Raw genomic sequence first — 18,537 nt, 5'->3', positions numbered from 1 at the left:
TGATTCAGTTTAAGATTCTAGAAGAGCTTCCTCAAGGAAGTGCCATTTGAACTGAGAGCTGGAGGGTAAATAGGAATTTACCAGATAAAGGAGGAGATGCATTCAGGGGAGGGTGGGGGAAGTAGATGCATTCAAGGAGATAACAAGAGATCATCATGTATGGAGGGCCCAGAGGTGTGAGATGGAGGATGGAGAGGTAGACAGGAGCCATAGCATGCAAGATCTCATGGACCATGTTAGAGAATTTAACCTTTAGTCAAACATGCACAAGAAGCCACTAAAAGGGGCAGCCCTGGTGGCGCAGCGGTTTAGCACCGCCTGCAGCCCAGGGTGTGATCCTGGAGACCTTGGATCAAGTCCCACATTGGGCTCCCTGCATGGAGCCTGCTTCTCTCTCTGCCTGTGTCTCTGCCTCTCTCTATATATATATCTCTCATGAATAAATAAATAAATAAAAATCTTAAAAAAAAAAAAAAAGAAGCCACTAAAAGATTTTAGTAGTTAAGGATGGGGATGAAAGGATCAGGTTTGCATTTTGAATCATCATTCTGTAATAAAGAGAATCAGTGGATCAAGAATGATTGGGGGAGGCCAGCTAGGAAACCATTGCCAAAATCTTGGTGGACTAGGATCAGGGTGGCAGTGGTTAAGATTTAGAAAGATGGAAAATTGGCAAGATCTGCTGAAAGATTAGAAACAGAGGGGAAGGGGATCCCTGGGTGGCGCAGCGGTTTGGCGCCTGCCTTTGGCCCAGGGCGCGATCCTGGAGACCCGGGATCGAATCCCACGTCGGGCTCCCGGTGCATGGAGCCTGCTTCTCCCTCTGCCTGTGTCTCTGCCTCTCTCTCTCTCTCTCTCTCTCTCTCTGTGTGTGTGTGTGTGACTATCATAAATAAATAAAAATTAAAAAAAAAAAAAAAAGAAACAGAGGGGAAAAGAAGTATGTGTGGAAATGTTCCCTAAAGTGTCTGGATCAGTGCTGCCGAGTGCCAACACCAGAGCACAGGAAAAAAAGGTGGTTTTGCTTGAGTTTTGTTTTGTTTTGAGGGAGTGGGAGTGCAGGATGTAGCTCCTGTGTTTTGTTTGGACATAAGTTTGTGGTGTCTTGAGGTATCTGGGTGGAGATGCTTCAGAAGGCAGCAGGTAGACATAAGAAGCCAAGAGGGAAAGGTCTAGGCTGAAGAAAAGCAGTTAGGAGACACAGGGTTATGTGCAGACAGTCACCGAAGCAGTTGGAGGCCATGATAGAGTGAGGAGTGCAGAGAACTGGGGCCTGAGCCTTGGGGGCCACCAGCCAAAGAGAGACCTGGCAGAGCTCCTGCAAAGGGTATGCTTCTCATTGTAGTCTCCGTTTAAATGCACATCCTTTGAAAGCATCTCATGAATGCCAGTCTGTACCAGTTCCTGTGTTGACTCTGTCACTGCCCCATTTGTCTCCTTGCATCAAATTGAAAATTTTTTTTAAAGATTATTTATTTATTAGAGACAGAGAGAGAGAGAGAGAGAGAGAGAGAGAGAGAGAGAGGGAGAAGCAGGCTCCATGCAGGGAGCCTGATGTGGGACTCCATCCCAGGTCTCCAGGATTACGCCCTGGGCCAAAGGCAGCACTAAACCGCTGAGCCACCGGGGGCTGCCCTCAAATTTAAATTTTAAATGATGTATTTCTAGTTATTTGCTTGACTGATTATCCCACTATACTCCACTGGGCAGAAGTATGTATATCTACTAGCAGATCCCCAGAGCCCAGAGCCCACCACTGGGCCTGGCACATACTGTATGTTCAGAGATGTTTGCTGGGATGAACAAGTGAAGCAGTCAGCAAGTCCATCCAGCAGTGAGCCAGCCAGAGCTGTAGGGAGGAAACAAGGAGAGCCATGTCTGAGAAGTCAGTGGGGCAGAGAAAGCTCTAAAAAGGAAGGGGTCAGCAGGATGGATTGGTGCTAAAGCCAGCAAAGTCATTGAGAGCTGTATACTGATACCTATATGATCCCAACAGAAATGGAGTGAGGATTGGAGACACCTCCTTGGTCCTCAGGCTCTTGGCTTCAAGCTGAAACGGCCTCTCTGAAAATCACCTGAACCTGTGTATCTCGGGCCCTAAGTTAGAACACACGCAACTTCCTAGGACTATCCCAGCTGTGGGCTCAGGTTCCACATGCTGCCATACCAGCGTCGCAGTCTCTAACCCTGGTGGCCCCAGGCTTCTGGACTTTGCCTTCCAGCCTCGGGAGTGAAAAGGTACAGACAGCCAAGAAGTTCCGAAAGCAAAGAGATACACCCACACTGATCCCTCCATTCATGTCTCTGAAAGTGTACTTTATGAAATATCTGCCCCACACACCAATAAATTTTCTCAATCAAGTGAGGCTGGGGAGTAGAGGGATAAACCTACTTAAATGGGCAGGGCATCTTTACTGTGGGACTGCCTGGGGCTCCTAACAGAGCACTCAGTAACCCAGGCCATCTACTGGGGGCTGGTGTCTGCCTGTCTGTGTTAGGAGCTGGCTTCATTTTCCCAAATTATGAATCTCAAATCCTTTCTGTCCATCCTTTTCCTCATTATAAATATATGTTCGTTATAGCCAGTGATAGTATCTCTGCCAATGAGACGGAGCTCTTGGAGGGAAGGGACCCCATCTGTCCAATGTCTGTATGTGTTCTCTGCCCACATAGTGGCCTTGATTCATTTATTCAACAACTCACTGGGTGCTATGCAAGGGACTGGGGGTAGGAGACACAGGCTCTGCCCACGGATCGCTATACACTCCCACTCCCATGTATCACACTGAGAGTGACATCCCGACTCCTGACTGTGGACTGTAGGCCCCCACAGAACTGGCATCCCCCATCTTGGGCCGCACCGTCCCCACCGCCCTCCCATCCCTGTCTTACTCCCAGCTCTGGCCACACTGGCCTCCACGCTGCCCCTCACACCCAATTGGCTTGTCTTGTTTCACTGCTCCTCCTTGCTGAAGTGCTCCTTCCCTGAGCCCATCCGAGGTTTCCTCTGGCCCTGGTTGAGCACTATGGCCTTTCCTCACTGCCAGGCACTATCCTGCCTTTCTGGCTTCATTTCTTCTCTCGACACTTAGCACTTCCTGGGTACGTTGTGTGTGCATTTATTTTATCGTATATACTCATTGTAGCTGGTCCCTCCCACTAGAATCTAGGATGCAGGCCCCGTGCAGGCAGGGATTAGAGCTATCCTGTTTGCCAGTTGTAATGGCATCTGCACAGAGGAGGCACCAAATGCCGAGTAGAAGTGAATGCCGTCTTGGAGCTCACAGTTCTCTGGAGGATGCAGACAGGCAAACAGGGAGTGATGACCATGGTGGGGTAAGGACCACACCAAGAGGTGGACAGGGGCTTCTAGCAGCACCCTGGGTGGAGGGGAGGATGGCAGGAACATTGGTGAATCCATCCCTGAGGTTGTATCTAGCAGAAAGCTGGGGGATGGGTGGAAGTGATGCAGGGAAAGAGCAGGGGCAGGAGGAGAGCCCAGGAGGCAGAGGGCCTGCACCTGCCAGGTCCCCAGGGAGGGTTCTCAAGGAGGGCAGGCACAGGACGGCCAGGAGGGAGGGGTGCATCAATGCTGCTGTGGAGTGCAGCGCCCCCCTCCAAGTCGTGTGTGTGCTCATCAAAACTGTGTGTCTTCCTCTTCTTACTCCTTTGCCATTTTCCAATTAAACTGCTTCAATAGGGCAAAAAGCTTCCATATATAACACCACTATAGGAAATCGTTAAAAAGCAACCATTTCATTATGGTTGCTATATTTGCAAACTTGCATTATCCACCCAAAGGTTTTTCTTGAGTTGGATTTTGCTTGAGTTTGCTTGCATTATATTTGCTGATCTTCAGTTAAGATAGCTGGAGTTAGTCCAATCTATTCCGTTCATCAGAAAGCACTTGTCAATTGTTTTCAAACCCCACGCATCAGAGTCTGGCTGCCCCTTCAGTAAGCTGGCTCCTGGGCACTGTCCTCAGGCCTTGAAGGAGTAAACCAGCAATTTAGAAAGTGCTTTGACTCACCTAACCAGTCCTAGGAAGGAGAAGGATCAGGGCAGTGTCACACTGCATCTTAGAAGAAGTTGCTCTGTTCAAACCTGGTCACAGTTTGGGAGGAAAAGGTAAATAAATGACAAAGACAAGGTAGGAAGGAATCGTGGCTTGGAACTTTTTTCCCCTCAATTTGGCAAAGAGCTCTAGTTAAGAGAGGCCAGCAATGATAGGTAACATATTTTCCTTATTTACTTTGTGTCAAGTATTTACATGCATTCCTCCTGTTTAATTCTCAGCCTTGAAAAGAGGCCCAGTAAAGCTCCCCATCCATAAAATTGGGATAACAGGGTTCAGAGGGGTCAAGTCACTTGTCCAAGGCCACACAGCTAATCAATTGTTGCTGTGGTTGGTGCCTATGCCTCTGGAGGGCTTTGCTCTTACATGCCTCTGCCTAAATAGTGAAACATGCCTATGGTTAGTGTGCTCTGCTTCCTGCAGTCCTTCGAAGTCTCTAGTGCTGATGGGAGAATTTAGGGAGCAGCTGTACCGTCACAGCATCTGGCTTAATAGCAGAGTGTTTGTTGTTCATTGAGATTTTGCAGACCTCCATCTTAGAAAACAACACTCTGAGGCCAAATGATTCTGGGTGTTGCCATAGAGCAGAACACAGATGTGTGTACATGGGCTTATGGCAGTGCGCATGTTAGTGCATGTGTGGTGTGTCTCTAGCAGGCTGCTTTCCCAGTTCTCTTAATGGAACAGCAGAACTCATCTGGAGTAGTTGTTCATAAAGCAAAACCCTTGATCCAATGGGCCTTTGCACAGCCCAACTTTGCACAGTTCTCCTTATTTTGAGATCTCTTCTGGTTTCAGGTGAGAAATTCTTATTTTTCTGGAATCTAGCAATGCTAAACTACTATCCCCTTAGGAATGAAAGGAAACATATGATACCTTGTTTGCTGGTAGGATCATTTAGATAGAGATTTCCTCCTTATGGGTAGTTTTTGGAGGACGACCAAGGAAGAATTTACACATGAAACCTGGCTCTTTGGCACAGCTGTGACTATGAAATATGTTTAACATTAAAGCCAGATTTTCCTGGCTTCCTGGCTGATGAGGCTTAATGGCTTCAGGAAAAATGTTCCAAAGTGTCAAGCAGCCACTCCCAATGAAGAGAAGGGGGTTCCGGGCAGGGAAAGGCAGCCCTACCTCCTCAAAAAAAAAAAAAAAAAAAAAAAAAGATTGCAGGGTTGGAGAGAAATGTTTACAAAGGGAAAAGGAGCCTATCTGGAGAAAATTTGCATTTTGTTAGGAATGCAGGGACCAGATAGCCAGTCATTCTCCAGCAAAGAATTTTTAAAAGACAGATTATTTGTAACCTGATTCTGAAACTTGGAGAAACCAGGGCCTACCTTGGAAAGGTTAGATGGGGCTGAAGACAGCGCCTTGGGTAGTCTTGGTAGATGGAATGGGCTAAGCCCTTTGTGGCCTTCCCCCCACCCCCTCCTGAATTGAATTCCGCAGCTTAATTTCTCCCAAGAGGTTCACGGTGTTGGTCATCCCTGAGAACCAAGCCCAGAGGAGACTTTGATGTTTTGCACATTGACTCACCAGAGGACTCTCTGAGGTGGCTGTGTGCTTTCTTCTTGGAATCTGAGCCAGCCTGGTCAGACAAGACCAGTCTGTGAGAAGAATAAAACTAGGGTTCCTGGGAGCGCACGTGGCCGAAAGGAGACCGCGCTGGGCTCCAGAGGCGGAGGTGCTTACGTGCGGGCTCCGGCACTCGCCGGCCTGGCTGGGGGCCGCTGAGGGCACGTGTGGGGCCGTGTGCAGAGGTCCTCGGTGCCAAATGCAGTGTGATGAGCGAGAGGGTGCCCATTGGCTGGAAGCATATCCTGTCTAAACTTTCTTTCCCCACTCATTCCTGGGAACCAGTGATGAAGCAGAGCTTCACCTTTGACAATGTTGGCTACGAAGGTGGCCTGGACAGTGTGTGCCCTCCTCAGATGGCCACCAGCACCATCAGCATTCTGGGTATGACCTGCCAGTCATGTGTAAGGTCCATCGAGGGCAGGATCTCCAGTTTGAAAGGCATCGTGAACATTAAGGTTTCCCTGGAACAAGGCAATGCGACTGTGAAGTATATGCCGTCCATTCTGAGCCTGCCGCAGGTTTGCCGTCGTATTGGGCTTCAAGGCCAGCGTTGCAGAAGGAAAGGTTGCCTCCTGGCCCTCGAGGTCCTCGCCTGGCCTCGAGGCTGTGGTCAGACTTTGGGTGGAGGGCACCCAGGCCCTGACAGGACCTGCCAGTCCTGTGTCAGCTCCATCGAAGGCAAGCTCGGAAAGCTGCAAGGGGTAGCAAGAGTCCGGGTCTCCCTCAGCACCCAGGAGGCAGTCATCACTTACCAGCCTTATCTTATTCAACCCCAGGACCTCAGGGACCATGTAAACGACATGGGGTTTGAAGCTGTCATCAAGAACAGAGTGGCGCCTGTAAGCCTGGGACCCATTGATATTGGGCAGTTACAGAGGGCCAACCCAAAGATGCCTTTGACTTCTGATAACCAGAATCTCAATAACTCTGAGACCTTGGGCCACCAAGGGAGCCATGTGGTTACCCTGCAGCTGAGAGTCGACGGAATGCACTGTCAGTCTTGTGTCCTGAACATTGAAGAGAATATAGGCCAACTCCCCGGGGTTCAGAATGTACAAGTGTCCTTGGAGAACAGAACGGCCCAAGTACAGTACGACCCTTCTCGTGTCACCGCAGGGGCCCAGCAGAGGGCCATTGAAGCTCTCCCACCAGGGAACTTTAAGTTTCTCTTCCTGCAGCAGCAGCAGGAAGTGAGACAGGTAACAGGTTTTCCGCATGTGCCGCCCCCGCCCCCGCCCCCACCCTGAGAACCCCGGCACCGGGCAGGTGCAATACTGTGATGCTCGCCATTGCGGGCATGACCTGTGCGTCCTGCGTCCAGTCCATCGAAGGCCTGATCTCCCAGAGGGAAGGGGTGCAGCAAATATCTGTCTCTCTGGCTGAAGGGACCGCAGTGGTGCTCTATGATCCCTCTATAATTGGCCCGGAAGAACTCCAAGCTGCCGTCGAGGAGGTGGGATTTGAGACTTCAGTCCTCTCTGAAAACGGTTACAGCAATCATGTTGGAAACCACAGTGTGGGGAATTCCTCGGTGCACACCACAGCCGGTGTACCTGTGTCTGTGCAGGAAGGGGCTCCCCACGCTGAGGGGCTCCCTGGAAACCACAGCCCTGGCCGCCTGTCCAGGTCCCCACCAGCCTCTACCCCTGTGGCAGCACAGAAGTGTTTTTTACAGATCACAGGCATGACCTGTGCATCCTGTGTGTCCAACATAGAGAGAAAGCTGCAGAAAGAAGTAGGTGTCGACTCGGTGCTGGTTGCCCTGATGGCTGGAAAGGCAGAGGTGAAGTATCACCCAGACGTCATCCAGCCACTGGAGATCGCTCAGTTCATCCAGGACCTAGGCTTTGAGGCGATGGTGCTGGAAGACTACGCAGGCTCTGATGGCAACCTGGAGCTGATCATCACGGGGATGACCTGTGCATCCTGTGTTCACAACATAGAGTCCAAACTCATGAGGATGGCCGGCATCACCTATACCTCTGTGGCCCTCGCCACCAGCAAAGCCCACGTGAAGTTCGATCCTGAAATCATCGGTCCACGAGATATTGTCAGAGTTATCGAGGAAATCGGCTTTCATGCTTCCCCGGCCCAGAGAAACCCCAACACGCATCACTTGGACCACAAGGTGGAAATAAAGCAGTAGAAGAAGTCTTTTCTGTGCAGGCTGGTGTTCGGCATCCCTGTGATGGGTCTGATGATCTACATGTTGGTGCCCAGCAGCATGCCCCACGAGTCCATGGTCCGGGACCACAATGTCATTCCAGGACTGTCCATTCTGAATCTCATCTTCTTCATCCTGTGTACCTTTGTCCAGCTCCTTGGCGGGTGGTACTTCTACGTCCAGGCCTACAGGTCTCTGAGGCACAGGGCGGCCAACATGGAAGTGCTCATCGTGCTGGCCACAAGCATCGCCTACACCTACTCGCTCATCATCCTGGTGGTGGCCATGGCTGAGAGGGCGGAGAGGAGCCCTGTGACCTTCTTCGACAGCCCCCCCACCATGCTCTTTGTGTTCATTGCCCTGGGGCAGTGGCTGGACCGCATAGCAAAGAGCAAAACCTCAGAAGCCCTTGCCAAACTCCTGTCTCTCCAAGTCACAGAAGCCACCGTCGTGACCCTTGGCAAGGACAACTCGATCCTCAGAGAGGAGCAGGTACCCATGGAGCTGGTGCAGCAGGGCGATGTCATCAAGGTGGTCCCCGCGGGAAAGTTCCCGGTGGATGGGAAAGTCCTGGAGGGCAATACCATGGCCAACGAGTCCCTCATCACAGGAGAAGCCATGCCTGTCACAAAGAAACCCAGGAGCACGGTGATTGCCGGATCCCATGAATGCACATGGCTCTGTGCTCGTTACCGCCACCCACGTGGGCAACGATACCACGTTGGCTCAGATTGTGAAGTTGGTAGAAGAGGCTTAGATGTCAAAGACCCCCAACAAGCATATCTCCGAGGCGGAGGTGATCATCTGGTTTGCATTCCAGGCGTCCATCACAGTGCTGTGCATCGCCTGCCCCTGCTCCCTGGGCTTGGCCACGCCCACAGCGGTCATGGTGGGCACCAGGGTGGCCGCCCAGAATGGCATTCTCTTTTTTTTTTTTAATTTTTATTTATTTATGTATTATAGTCACAGAGAGAGAGAGAGAGAGAGGCAGAGACACAGGCAGAGGGAGAAGCAGGCTCCATGCACCGGGAGCCCGATGTGGGATTCGATCCAGGGTCTCCAGGATCGCGCCCTGGGCCAGAGGCAGGCGCTAAACCGCTGCACCACCCAGGGATCCTCAGAATGGCATTCTCATCGAAGGAGGCAAGCCTCTGGAGATGGCCCACAAGATAAAGACCGTGATGTTTGACAAAACTGGCACCATTACGCACGGGGTCCCCAAAGTTATGAGGGTCCTCCTGCTGGTGGATGTGGCCACGCTGCCCCTCAGGAAGGTCCTCGCTGTGGTGGGGACCGCGGAGGCCAGCAGCGAGCACCCCTTGGGCGTGGCCATCACCAAGTACCGTAAAGAGGAACTGGGAACGGAGACCTTGGGATACTGCACGGACTTCCAGGCAGTGCCAGGCTGCAGAATTGGCTGCAAAGTCAGTAGCGTGGAGGGCATCCTGGCCCCCGACGAGTGCCAGCAGAGCAAACAGGCTGCTCCCCCGGGCATGGTTGGCGGCGTTCCCGAGGAAACAGATGAGATGCCCCAGACCTTCTCCGTGCTGATTGGGAACCGTGAATGGATGAGGCGCAACGGCCTGACCATATCCAGCAACATCAGTGACGCGATGGCGGACCATAAGATGAAAGGCCAGACGGCCATCCTGGTGGCCATCGACGGTGTGCTGTGCGGGATGATCGCCATCGCCGACGCCGTCAAGCAGGAGGCAGCCCTGGCTCTGCACATGCTCAAGAGCATGGGTGTGGATGTGGTCCTGATCACAGGAGACAACCGCAGGACGGCCAGAGTCATTGCCACCCAGGTTGGCATCAACAAGGTCTTTGCAGAGGTGCTCCCGTCTCACAAGGTGGCCAAGGTCCAGGAGCTCCAGAACAAAGGAAAGAAAGTCGCCATGGTGGGAGACGGGGTTAATGACTCTCCAGCCCTGGCCCGGGCCGACGTGGGCATTGCCATCGGGACGGGCACAGATGTTGCCATCGAGGCTGCTGACGTCGTCCTCATCAGAAACGATCTGCTGGACGTGGTGGCCAGCATTCACCTCTCCAAGAGGACCCTGTGGAGGATACGCCTCAACCTGGTGCTGGCACTGATCTATAACCTGGTCGGGATACCCATTGCGGCAGGGGTCTTCATGCCCATCAGCGTCGTGCTGCGTATGTGGATGGGCTCGGCGGCTATGGCGGCCTCCTCCGTGTCTGTGGTGTCCTCATCGCTGCAGCTCAAGTGCTATAAGAAGCCCGACCTGGAGAGGTACGAGGCCCAGGCGCAGGGCCGCATGAAGCTCCTGATGGCGTCCCAGGTCAGCGTGCACGTTGGCATGGATGACCGGCGGTGGGACTCCCCACGGGCCATGCCCTGGGACCAGGTCAGCCGTATCAGCCAGGTGTCTCTGTCCTCCCTGAAGTCCGACAAGCTGTCCCGACACAGCGCTGCGGCCGAAGACGGCGGGGACACGTGGTCTCTGCTGCTGAACGACCGTGACGAGGAGCAGTGCATCTGAGCGCTGCAGGCGGGTGCGACCTGCTCCGGCTCTCCGGCTCTCCGGCTCTCCGGCTCCTCAGCTCCTCGGAGGAGCGGCCCAGCTGCCTGCAGTGAGGAGGCGGGGCTCCTGGCCTAGCCCCATGTCCCGCCGGGTCTCGCCCGGTCCCGCCCGGTCCCCAGCCTGGCCACCCACGCTGTGGGCGTGGGCCTGCCCCCAAGCACTGGACCCACGGGGCCAGGACGGCCTGCCCCCCGCTTTAGCACTTGCAGTGACCACTTGTGAGATGATCTCATCAGGACCAAAAACCTCGCTGGGCCTTGCCTTAGGACCCCCAGGAGCCTCACGTTGGGTTCTTCCTGACGCCACAATTTACCTCAAATACACCCACTGATCTCTGCGGGCAAAAAAAAAAAAAAAAAAAAAAAAAAAAAGAATGAAACTAGACCATTCTCTTACACCATACACAAAGATAAACTCAAAATGGATGAAATATCTAAATGTGAGACAAGAGTCCATCAAAATCCTAGAGGAGAACACAGGCAACACCCTTTTTGAACTCGGCCCCAGTAACTTCTTGCAAGATACATCCATGAAGGCAAGAGAAACAGAAGCAAAAATGAACTATTGGGACTTCATCAAGATAAGAAGCTTCTGCACAGCAAAGGATACAGTCAACAAAACTAAAAGACAACCTACAGAATGGGAGAAGATATATCATATCATATCAGATAAAGGGCTAGTATCCAAGATCTATAAAGAACTTATTAAACTCAACAGCAAAGAAACAAACAATCCAATCATGAAATGGGCAAAAGACATGAACAGAAATCTCACAGAGGAAGACATGGACATGGCCAACATGCACATGAGAAAATGCTCCGCATCACTGGCCATCAGGGAAATACAAATCAAAACCACAATGAGATACCACCTCACACCAGTGAGAATGGGGAAAATTAATAAGACAGGAAACCACAAATGTTGGAGAGGATGCGGAGAAAAGGGAACCCTCTTGCACTGTTGGTGGGAATGTGAACTGGTGCAGCCACCCTGGAAAACTGTGTGGAGGTTCCTCAAAGAGTTCAAGATAGATCTGCCCTATGAACCAGCAATTGCCCTTCTGGGGATTCACCCCAAAGATACAGATGCAGTGAAACACCGGGACACCTGCACCCCGATGTTTATAGCAGCAATGTCCACAATAGCCAAACTGTGGAAGGAGCCTCGGTGTCCATTGAAAGATGAATGGATAAAGAAGATGTGGTCTATGTATACAATGGAATATTCCTCAGCCATTAGAAATGACAAATACCCACCATTTGCTTCTATGTGGATGGACCTAGAGGGTATTATGCTGAGTGAAATAAGTCAATCGGAGAAGGACAAACATTATATGGTCTCATTCATTTGGGGAATATAAATAATAGTGAAAGGGAATAGAGGGGAAGGGAGAAGAAATGGGTAGGAAATATCAGAAAGGGAGACAGAACATGAAGGCTCCTAACTCTGGGAAATGAACTAGGGGTGGTGGAAGGGGAGGAGGGCGGGGGGGTGGGGGTGACTGGGTGACAGGCAGTGAGGGGGGCACTTGACGGGATGAGCACTGGGTGTTATTCTGTATGTTGGCAAATTGAACACCAATAAAAAATAAATATATTATTTAAAAAAAAAAGAAACGACAAATACCCACCATTTGCTTTGACGTGGATGGAACTGGAGGGTATTATGCTGAGTGAAATAAGTCAATCAGAGAAGGACAAACATTTTATGGTCTCATTCATTTGGGGAATATAAAAAATAGTGAAAGGGAATAAAAGGGAAAGGAGGAAAAATGAGTGGGAAATATCAGAAAGGGAGACAGAACATGAGAGATTCCTTACTCTGGGAAACGAACAAGGGGTGGTGGAAAGGGAGTATTGTGCCCAAGATTGCGAATCCGAGAAACCACCAAGGAGCCAACACTGATGGAAGCGCACGAGGGTTTATTTGCAAGCTCAAGCTTGCCGTGGCCAGTGGGATTGTAACACACATAGAAAGTTGCACAGTCATGTCGGTCCACAGGCAGGTGGCCAACTGAATCACGATTCACCCTATAGTGACCATTTGAACTGGCCTATCACTCTGGTCAGAACTGGCACGCAGTTGTGGTGGGCACAGGGCGGGGTTACATTTTTATGAGCCGATTTCCGATTAGGGTGTGCCCAGCGGCTTGACTAGAGTGGGGCAACGCCTTAAGCAATAAGCAGGTCATGTGGGGGTCATACAGGAGGTGGCACGTGCAGCACAAAATGGAGTTAGTCCTGTTCTGCTTGTCTAGGGGTAGGGGATTTTTGTTAAATATCCTGGGTCCCACAGGAGGTGGGCGGGTGTGGGGGTGACTGGGTGACGGGCACTGAGGCGGGGCACTTGATGGGATGAGCCCTGGGTGTTATGCTATACGTTGGCAAATTGAACTCCAATAAAAAAAAAAAAAAAAAAAGGAATGATATTCTTGTCTGCATTTAGATGTGCCATTGATGGCCTGAAAATTCAGGGGGCTTTGAGACTAAAGAGCAATGTCAAAAGTTAAATCAAAGGAGATCCCCAAAGCCAATAATGAATGTGTGCTCATTATAAAATCTATGTCAAGACTTTGTTTAGCTGTTGCATAGAGAGCAAATGAACAGAATGACAGTCTTACATCCTTATGATGAATAAGATCATGATTGCTGGGAAAAAAAAAAAAAACGGTGTGCGAACATCAGCAAGACAAGAGTGACAGAGAAGTCCACCTGAAAACATTCTGGAACCTTCCACACAGTGATCAATCTTGAAGGCAGGAAAGGTCACAGCCCCACTTCAGTTTGTGTTACTTTGGAATATTTCCTTCCAGTTGTACTCAGTAATTGTTCAGTCCCCCCAAAGACACTTGGGGTATAAGATACAAATGGCAAGGCACTGATCAACCACGTGTGTTCAAAAATGAGTTCCTGTACATGTTGGAATTCAGGAGCTCCTTTTATAATACAAGGATACAAGTTAATTTTCTAAGCAGACCATGTCTCTTCAGGTTAGATTGGGGTTTTTTTTTTGGTTATTTGAAACTCATGACATGTTTTTTTCCTTAAAACCAGCATTATAAAGGAGTATTTGTTTCCAAGACCAGCCTATGAAAAAGCCTGTTTTCTTCTGTAATGGGAATGCAATATGGGACCTCACTAGTGTTACTACTACCCCAACCAGCACTGTGACCATTGTTCCTGGGGAAAAGGATTATGTTGATCACATTTGGATGTCAGAGGCACATCTTCCTCCTTCTCCTGGAAGCTTTGGAAATTCTCTGTTCCTGCTACCATGAGAGCCCCAGGGTCTGGAACTGGTACTGCCTATACTCCACTAGGGCTATTGCTATTTGCTCTCTAGGGCTTGAGACAAGGGCCTGTCTGAAAGCGCTCTTGAGCTGAGATGGGAGATCCAGGCACTCCTTGAAGACCAGAGGTTAGTGAGCTTGAGGGACAGAAGTCAGGGGTGATGTTGTAGTGAAACAAAATGCATTAAAATTGCAAAGTGACCATAGCAAAAATGAAAACAAATTCAGGCTAAGATTTGGCTGAACTAGAAGTCCTGAAAATACATCTTTGTTTCCTTTGGGAAAAGAAACCGATCCCTCTGAGTGAAGTTAGGACCTGGCCAGGGTGATGGCTGGTGGTTCCCACTCTGGCTCGTGCCTGTGGTTGGGGGTGGGGGTGGGGGGTGTAATTTGGGTGTGGCAGTGACAGTCTCAGGAGAGCATTCCTGTTCCCACAGCTGCACTGAGAAATGGATCATCATAGGGCACCCTACTACATCTAGACTCTGGTAACCCACACTCTGTCAGACCTTCTGGCATTGAATGGTAAGGTATTTATTTCCCCCTCAACTTTTAATTTTGAAAAACTTCAGACTTACAAAAATGGTAAAACAAATCCCGCTAAACCCTTTGCCTAGATTCACTAGTCATTAACGTTATACCACATTTGATTTTGTGCATATGCAGAATTTTTTTTTCGGAGCTATTTGAAAGTAAGTTGCAGACATCATGATGCTTCACCCTAAATATATCAGCACAAACCTTTTAAGAGCAGGGAACATCTCTTTTTTAACCACAGCACTTTTATCATACCCGAGAATTCTAACCCAGATGGAACGTTATATATAGTCCATATTCAAATTTCCCCCAAGTTTACCATTAATATCTTTTGTTGCTTTTGTTGAATCCAGGATCCAGTCAAGGCTCACACATTATATTTAGTTACCATGTCTCTTCGTGCTCCTTTAATCTAGAACAGATCTCCCACCTTTCCTGTCTTTCATGACCTTGACCTTTCTGAAGAAACCAGGTCTGTAGTATCCTAGAAAGTCCCTCAGCCTGGACAGTCTGATTGTTTTCTTAGTGTTAGATTTGAGGTTAGCATTTTTCACAAGAATATACTTCATTGATGATGTGCCCTCACTACTGTATTGCCACAGGAAGTTCATGTTTGCCCATTAATGACGATGTACCAGTTTTTAGGCCATAACAAAACCATTCCTCTGCATCCTCTTGTCTTCAGGAGACGCAGGCTCTGGGTATTTTATGCAGGGTGCAACTTACGTGGATACTCCTTTCTCATAGACTTTTCTGTCTTCTCCATTTCTTCATTTTCTGTGTGGCTTTGTTCTGGTTCTGCTTCTTCCTTGCTGTGTGCTGCCTGGAGGGAACTGCTTATACAGGAAAGCCACTGCCCTCCTGGGTCAGCCTCAGAGCCACAACATGGGCTGGACTGTCATATCTCCAGGCCATCGCATCTGACCCCTAAGCAGAATGTCTGGGTTGATGCTGACAGAATCTGTAGCTCCTTCCTCTACTTGACTTGCCTTACAAGGCACGACGTGTGCCCAGTCAGAACAGAGGTAAGGGGACGTGGCCTTGGAAGGCTGTGGGGATTATGGTTATGCTCTGAGCTGCTACTGCACAGGTAAGGCCTTTCGACTGTTCCCAGCAAGGCTACAGCTACTTCTGTTTTCAGACCAGCTCAGATTCACTGTACCTTGCACCTGCTACTTGAGTAGACACATCCACCCAACTGAATGCTTTATGCCTTTTTAGCAGAGTTTGGTATTCCACAAGATTGGTCTTGGATTTGATGATTTTTTACCGGTGGGCAGACTAACAAAAACTGGATGCTTTTAAAAGCTGATGTGTGAAAAGCCCCTCATTTCTTTTACACATTCAACTCAGATAGTCTTTACCAAGCAGTATCCCATGCCCTCTGTTGTGAGCATCTGGGAACACAAAAGGACTAATAAACAGTCATTGGTCCCCAGGGTTGGGCTTAGTAGGGTCAATTTGTCAGTTAATAATTACAGGGAACGTGATGCCTCAAAGAAAGAAGTAAATACAAGACTATGGATGGGCAAAATGTGTGAAGGGGAGAAGGCAATGCAGGCTTCCAGTTATGGGATGAATGAGTCACAGGGATGAAAGGCACAGCATATGGAATATAGTCAATGATACTATAATAGCGCTGTGGGGTGACAGTAGCTACACTTGTGAGCATAGTATATAGACTTGTCCCATTGCCATGTTGTACACCTGAAACTAATATAACATTATGTGTCAACTATACTATAATCAAAAAAATATTAAGGAATTTTTTTTAAAGACGTATAGGCAATCAGGAAAGGTTCCTAGAAAAAGGTATTTCAAGGTGAAGCTTGAAAAAGAGCCCTTAAGAAGAGGAGAATGAGAGGCTTCCAGAGACACATGGCCATTGACTTTGGAATGGAAGCCCTGGAATTGTGTACTCTTGAGACTGAGACTGTGTTTTGGAGCAGGTCCATTCTGGTGCAGGTGCACAGCTCAGAATTTGGTGGATGAAGGGAGTGTTTCCAATGTCTAATGTTTTAATCAGGATTAGGGTTTTTACAGGGGGTCCAAAAAAAAAAAAAAAGAACAAAGAGCCTCTGACACCTGATTCAAAATGAACCATGTCTAGCATAGTTTCTTGTATGGAATGCAAGGGGTAGGTTGAGTTGGTCCTCTGGGAGAAAGAAGAAAACTAGTGTATGTGTCTAACCAAGCAAGAATACTGGTTAAGCTTAATTGTCATAGCCATGAATGCCCTCTGACTCTCTTTCCAGATTCTCCTAGTACTTAGGTTTCCCTCAGACAACAACATAAAAACGCAAGCCTCTGGGGTCTTATGAGAAAAATTAACCTGAGCTCTTTTGTCTTGGGCTCCTCAGAAATCTAGCTGGGAGAAGTCATATTAAGAACTGACAGCCAAAAAAAAAAAAAGAACTGACAGCCAAGGCAGGGCTGCAGACAGACACCGGTGAGTGGCTGTGAGGGAGGCTGAGGACCACTGTGGCCATGTTGAGTCCAAAGAGGCCAGCTGCTGGCCGCTCCACAGATGGCTGTGGAGGACCCAGGGCCAGTATTGCCAGACCTGATTTGACAAGAAATAGCCTTAAATTCTAATGACTTTCAAATGTTGACAATTAGTTCAAAACTCTTAAAAAACAAAAAATGAAAAGCAAAAATACTGTGCCAGATATCAACTCTTGCCATCCAAATAACATGCATCCTGGGCTGCATGTGGCTAGTCTGTATCCTCTGGTCAAAGGGAGATGCTCATTCCATTTATTTATCTGTGTTCTCTGTTTCATCTTTTTTGTTTTTTAAAGACTTTTTAAAAAATTTATTTATGAGACACACAAAGAGAGGCAGAGATACAGGGAAAGGGAGAAGCAGGCTCCCCACGGGGACCCCAGTGTGGGACTCAGTCTCAGGACCCTGGGATCACCTGAGCCAAAGGCAGACGCCCAACCACTGAGCCACCCAGGCACCCCCTGTATCTCATCTTTACAGCAAATCAGACCCCTGGAAGGCACAGTGCCAAAATGGTGTGAACTTACTCTTTCCCAGAATTCCCTTCCCATTTTACTTCAGTGGCCCACAGCTTAATTTTAATTGAAGGTTAGCGTAAGAAGAAAGCATATGAAATCTGCCTCTGTGTGAAACTGGATCTGGATCTGAGGATCCTGGCAATCACATTGCTTTACAGCACATATGAAGTCCCAAATCCCTAAATTCTTTTAGCATCAGTTGCTAAAAACACATTGTTTCTCTTGTGAAACTGGAATGCTTCCTCTTTGACAGGAGAGATTTCATTTTTGCTCTTGCTGCCAGGAAGCTCAGGGCTAAGTGGGAGAGTCTCCCCCAGCAGCTCTGTGAGCCTCCGTTTGCATCCTTGGCCTTTCCTTGGGTCCATCACTGTGTTTGCCCCTTATGTGTGGGTGTTAGCTACATGTTACTTCAAATTTTTCTTTGGAAAGATAAAAATAACCTCTGTTAAAAGAATGTGTATTCTATGCGAAGGGCCTCCTCTTTGTCCTCTGCATGTGGGACTAAGCCATCACCTTTCTTAAATCACAATACAGCCTGAGATGCTGCAGTGGGTTGGCCTCCATGTGGCCCTTTTGCTGGTGTGGAGCACACCACATGGTGTGGAACTCCACACATGACAGGTGTGGAGTTCAGTGGCAGTAACTACATTCAGAGTTGTGCAACCCTCACCACCATCCATTTCCAGGACTCTTTCATCCTCCCAAACAGAAACCCTGTTAAGCAGTACTGCCTTATTCCTCCATCCCCTGGTAAGCTCTACTTTATGTCTCTAGATACCTCATCTAGGGAGAATCATATAACATTTGTCCTTTTGTAACTGACTTATTTCACTTGCTATAATGTTCTCAAGGTTCATCCATATTGTAGCATGTGTCCAAATTTCCTTCATCTTGAAGGCTGAATAACATTCCATTGTGTATATTTGCCACATTTTGTTTATCCATTCATTGGTCAATGGACACTTGGGTTGCTTCCACCTTTGACTGTTCTGAATAAGGTGTCTAAGAACATGGGTGTGCAAGTATCTATTTGAGCCCTACTTTCAATTCTTTTGAAATTGGATTGAGAAGTGGGATTGCTGGATGGGAGGGAGGTTCTATTTCCAATTTTTCAGGAGCTGCCATACTGTTTTTCACAACAATTGCACCATTTTACATTCCCCCCCAGTAGGGCACAGGGATGCTAAGTTTCTCTCCATGTCCTTGCCAACACATTATTCTCTGTTGTTGTAAATAGTAGCCATCCTAATGAGTGTTAGGTGATATCTCATTGTGGCTTTGATTTGTAAATGAGGCACCTTTTGCATAGTCTGAAATACTTG

The 18,537-nt window shown here is 48.8% G+C and overlaps 2 protein-coding genes across 18 annotated transcripts in view; both read left to right on the top strand.

Annotated features, from left to right (window-relative positions):
- The window catches only part of MCC (MCC regulator of WNT signaling pathway), a 349,930-nt gene that overhangs the window by 231,455 nt on the left and 99,938 nt on the right, over positions 1-18,537 (top strand). The gene's annotated exons all lie outside the window — the stretch shown is intronic.
- Positions 5,731-10,375, top strand: LOC112925310 (copper-transporting ATPase 2-like). The gene is given in 6 exon segments (XM_026006004.2): positions 5,731-6,185; positions 6,187-6,295; positions 6,298-6,814; positions 6,817-8,480; positions 8,482-8,725; positions 8,934-10,375. Coding segments are annotated over 6 exon segments (4,251 nt in total). The 5' UTR covers positions 5,731-5,859; the 3' UTR covers positions 10,325-10,375.

Source organism: Vulpes vulpes, chromosome 4, assembly GCF_048418805.1.
Source record: "Vulpes vulpes isolate BD-2025 chromosome 4, VulVul3, whole genome shotgun sequence".
Lineage (NCBI taxonomy): Eukaryota > Metazoa > Chordata > Mammalia > Carnivora > Canidae > Vulpes > Vulpes vulpes.
This window is presented reverse-complemented; position numbering and strand designations above follow the sequence as displayed.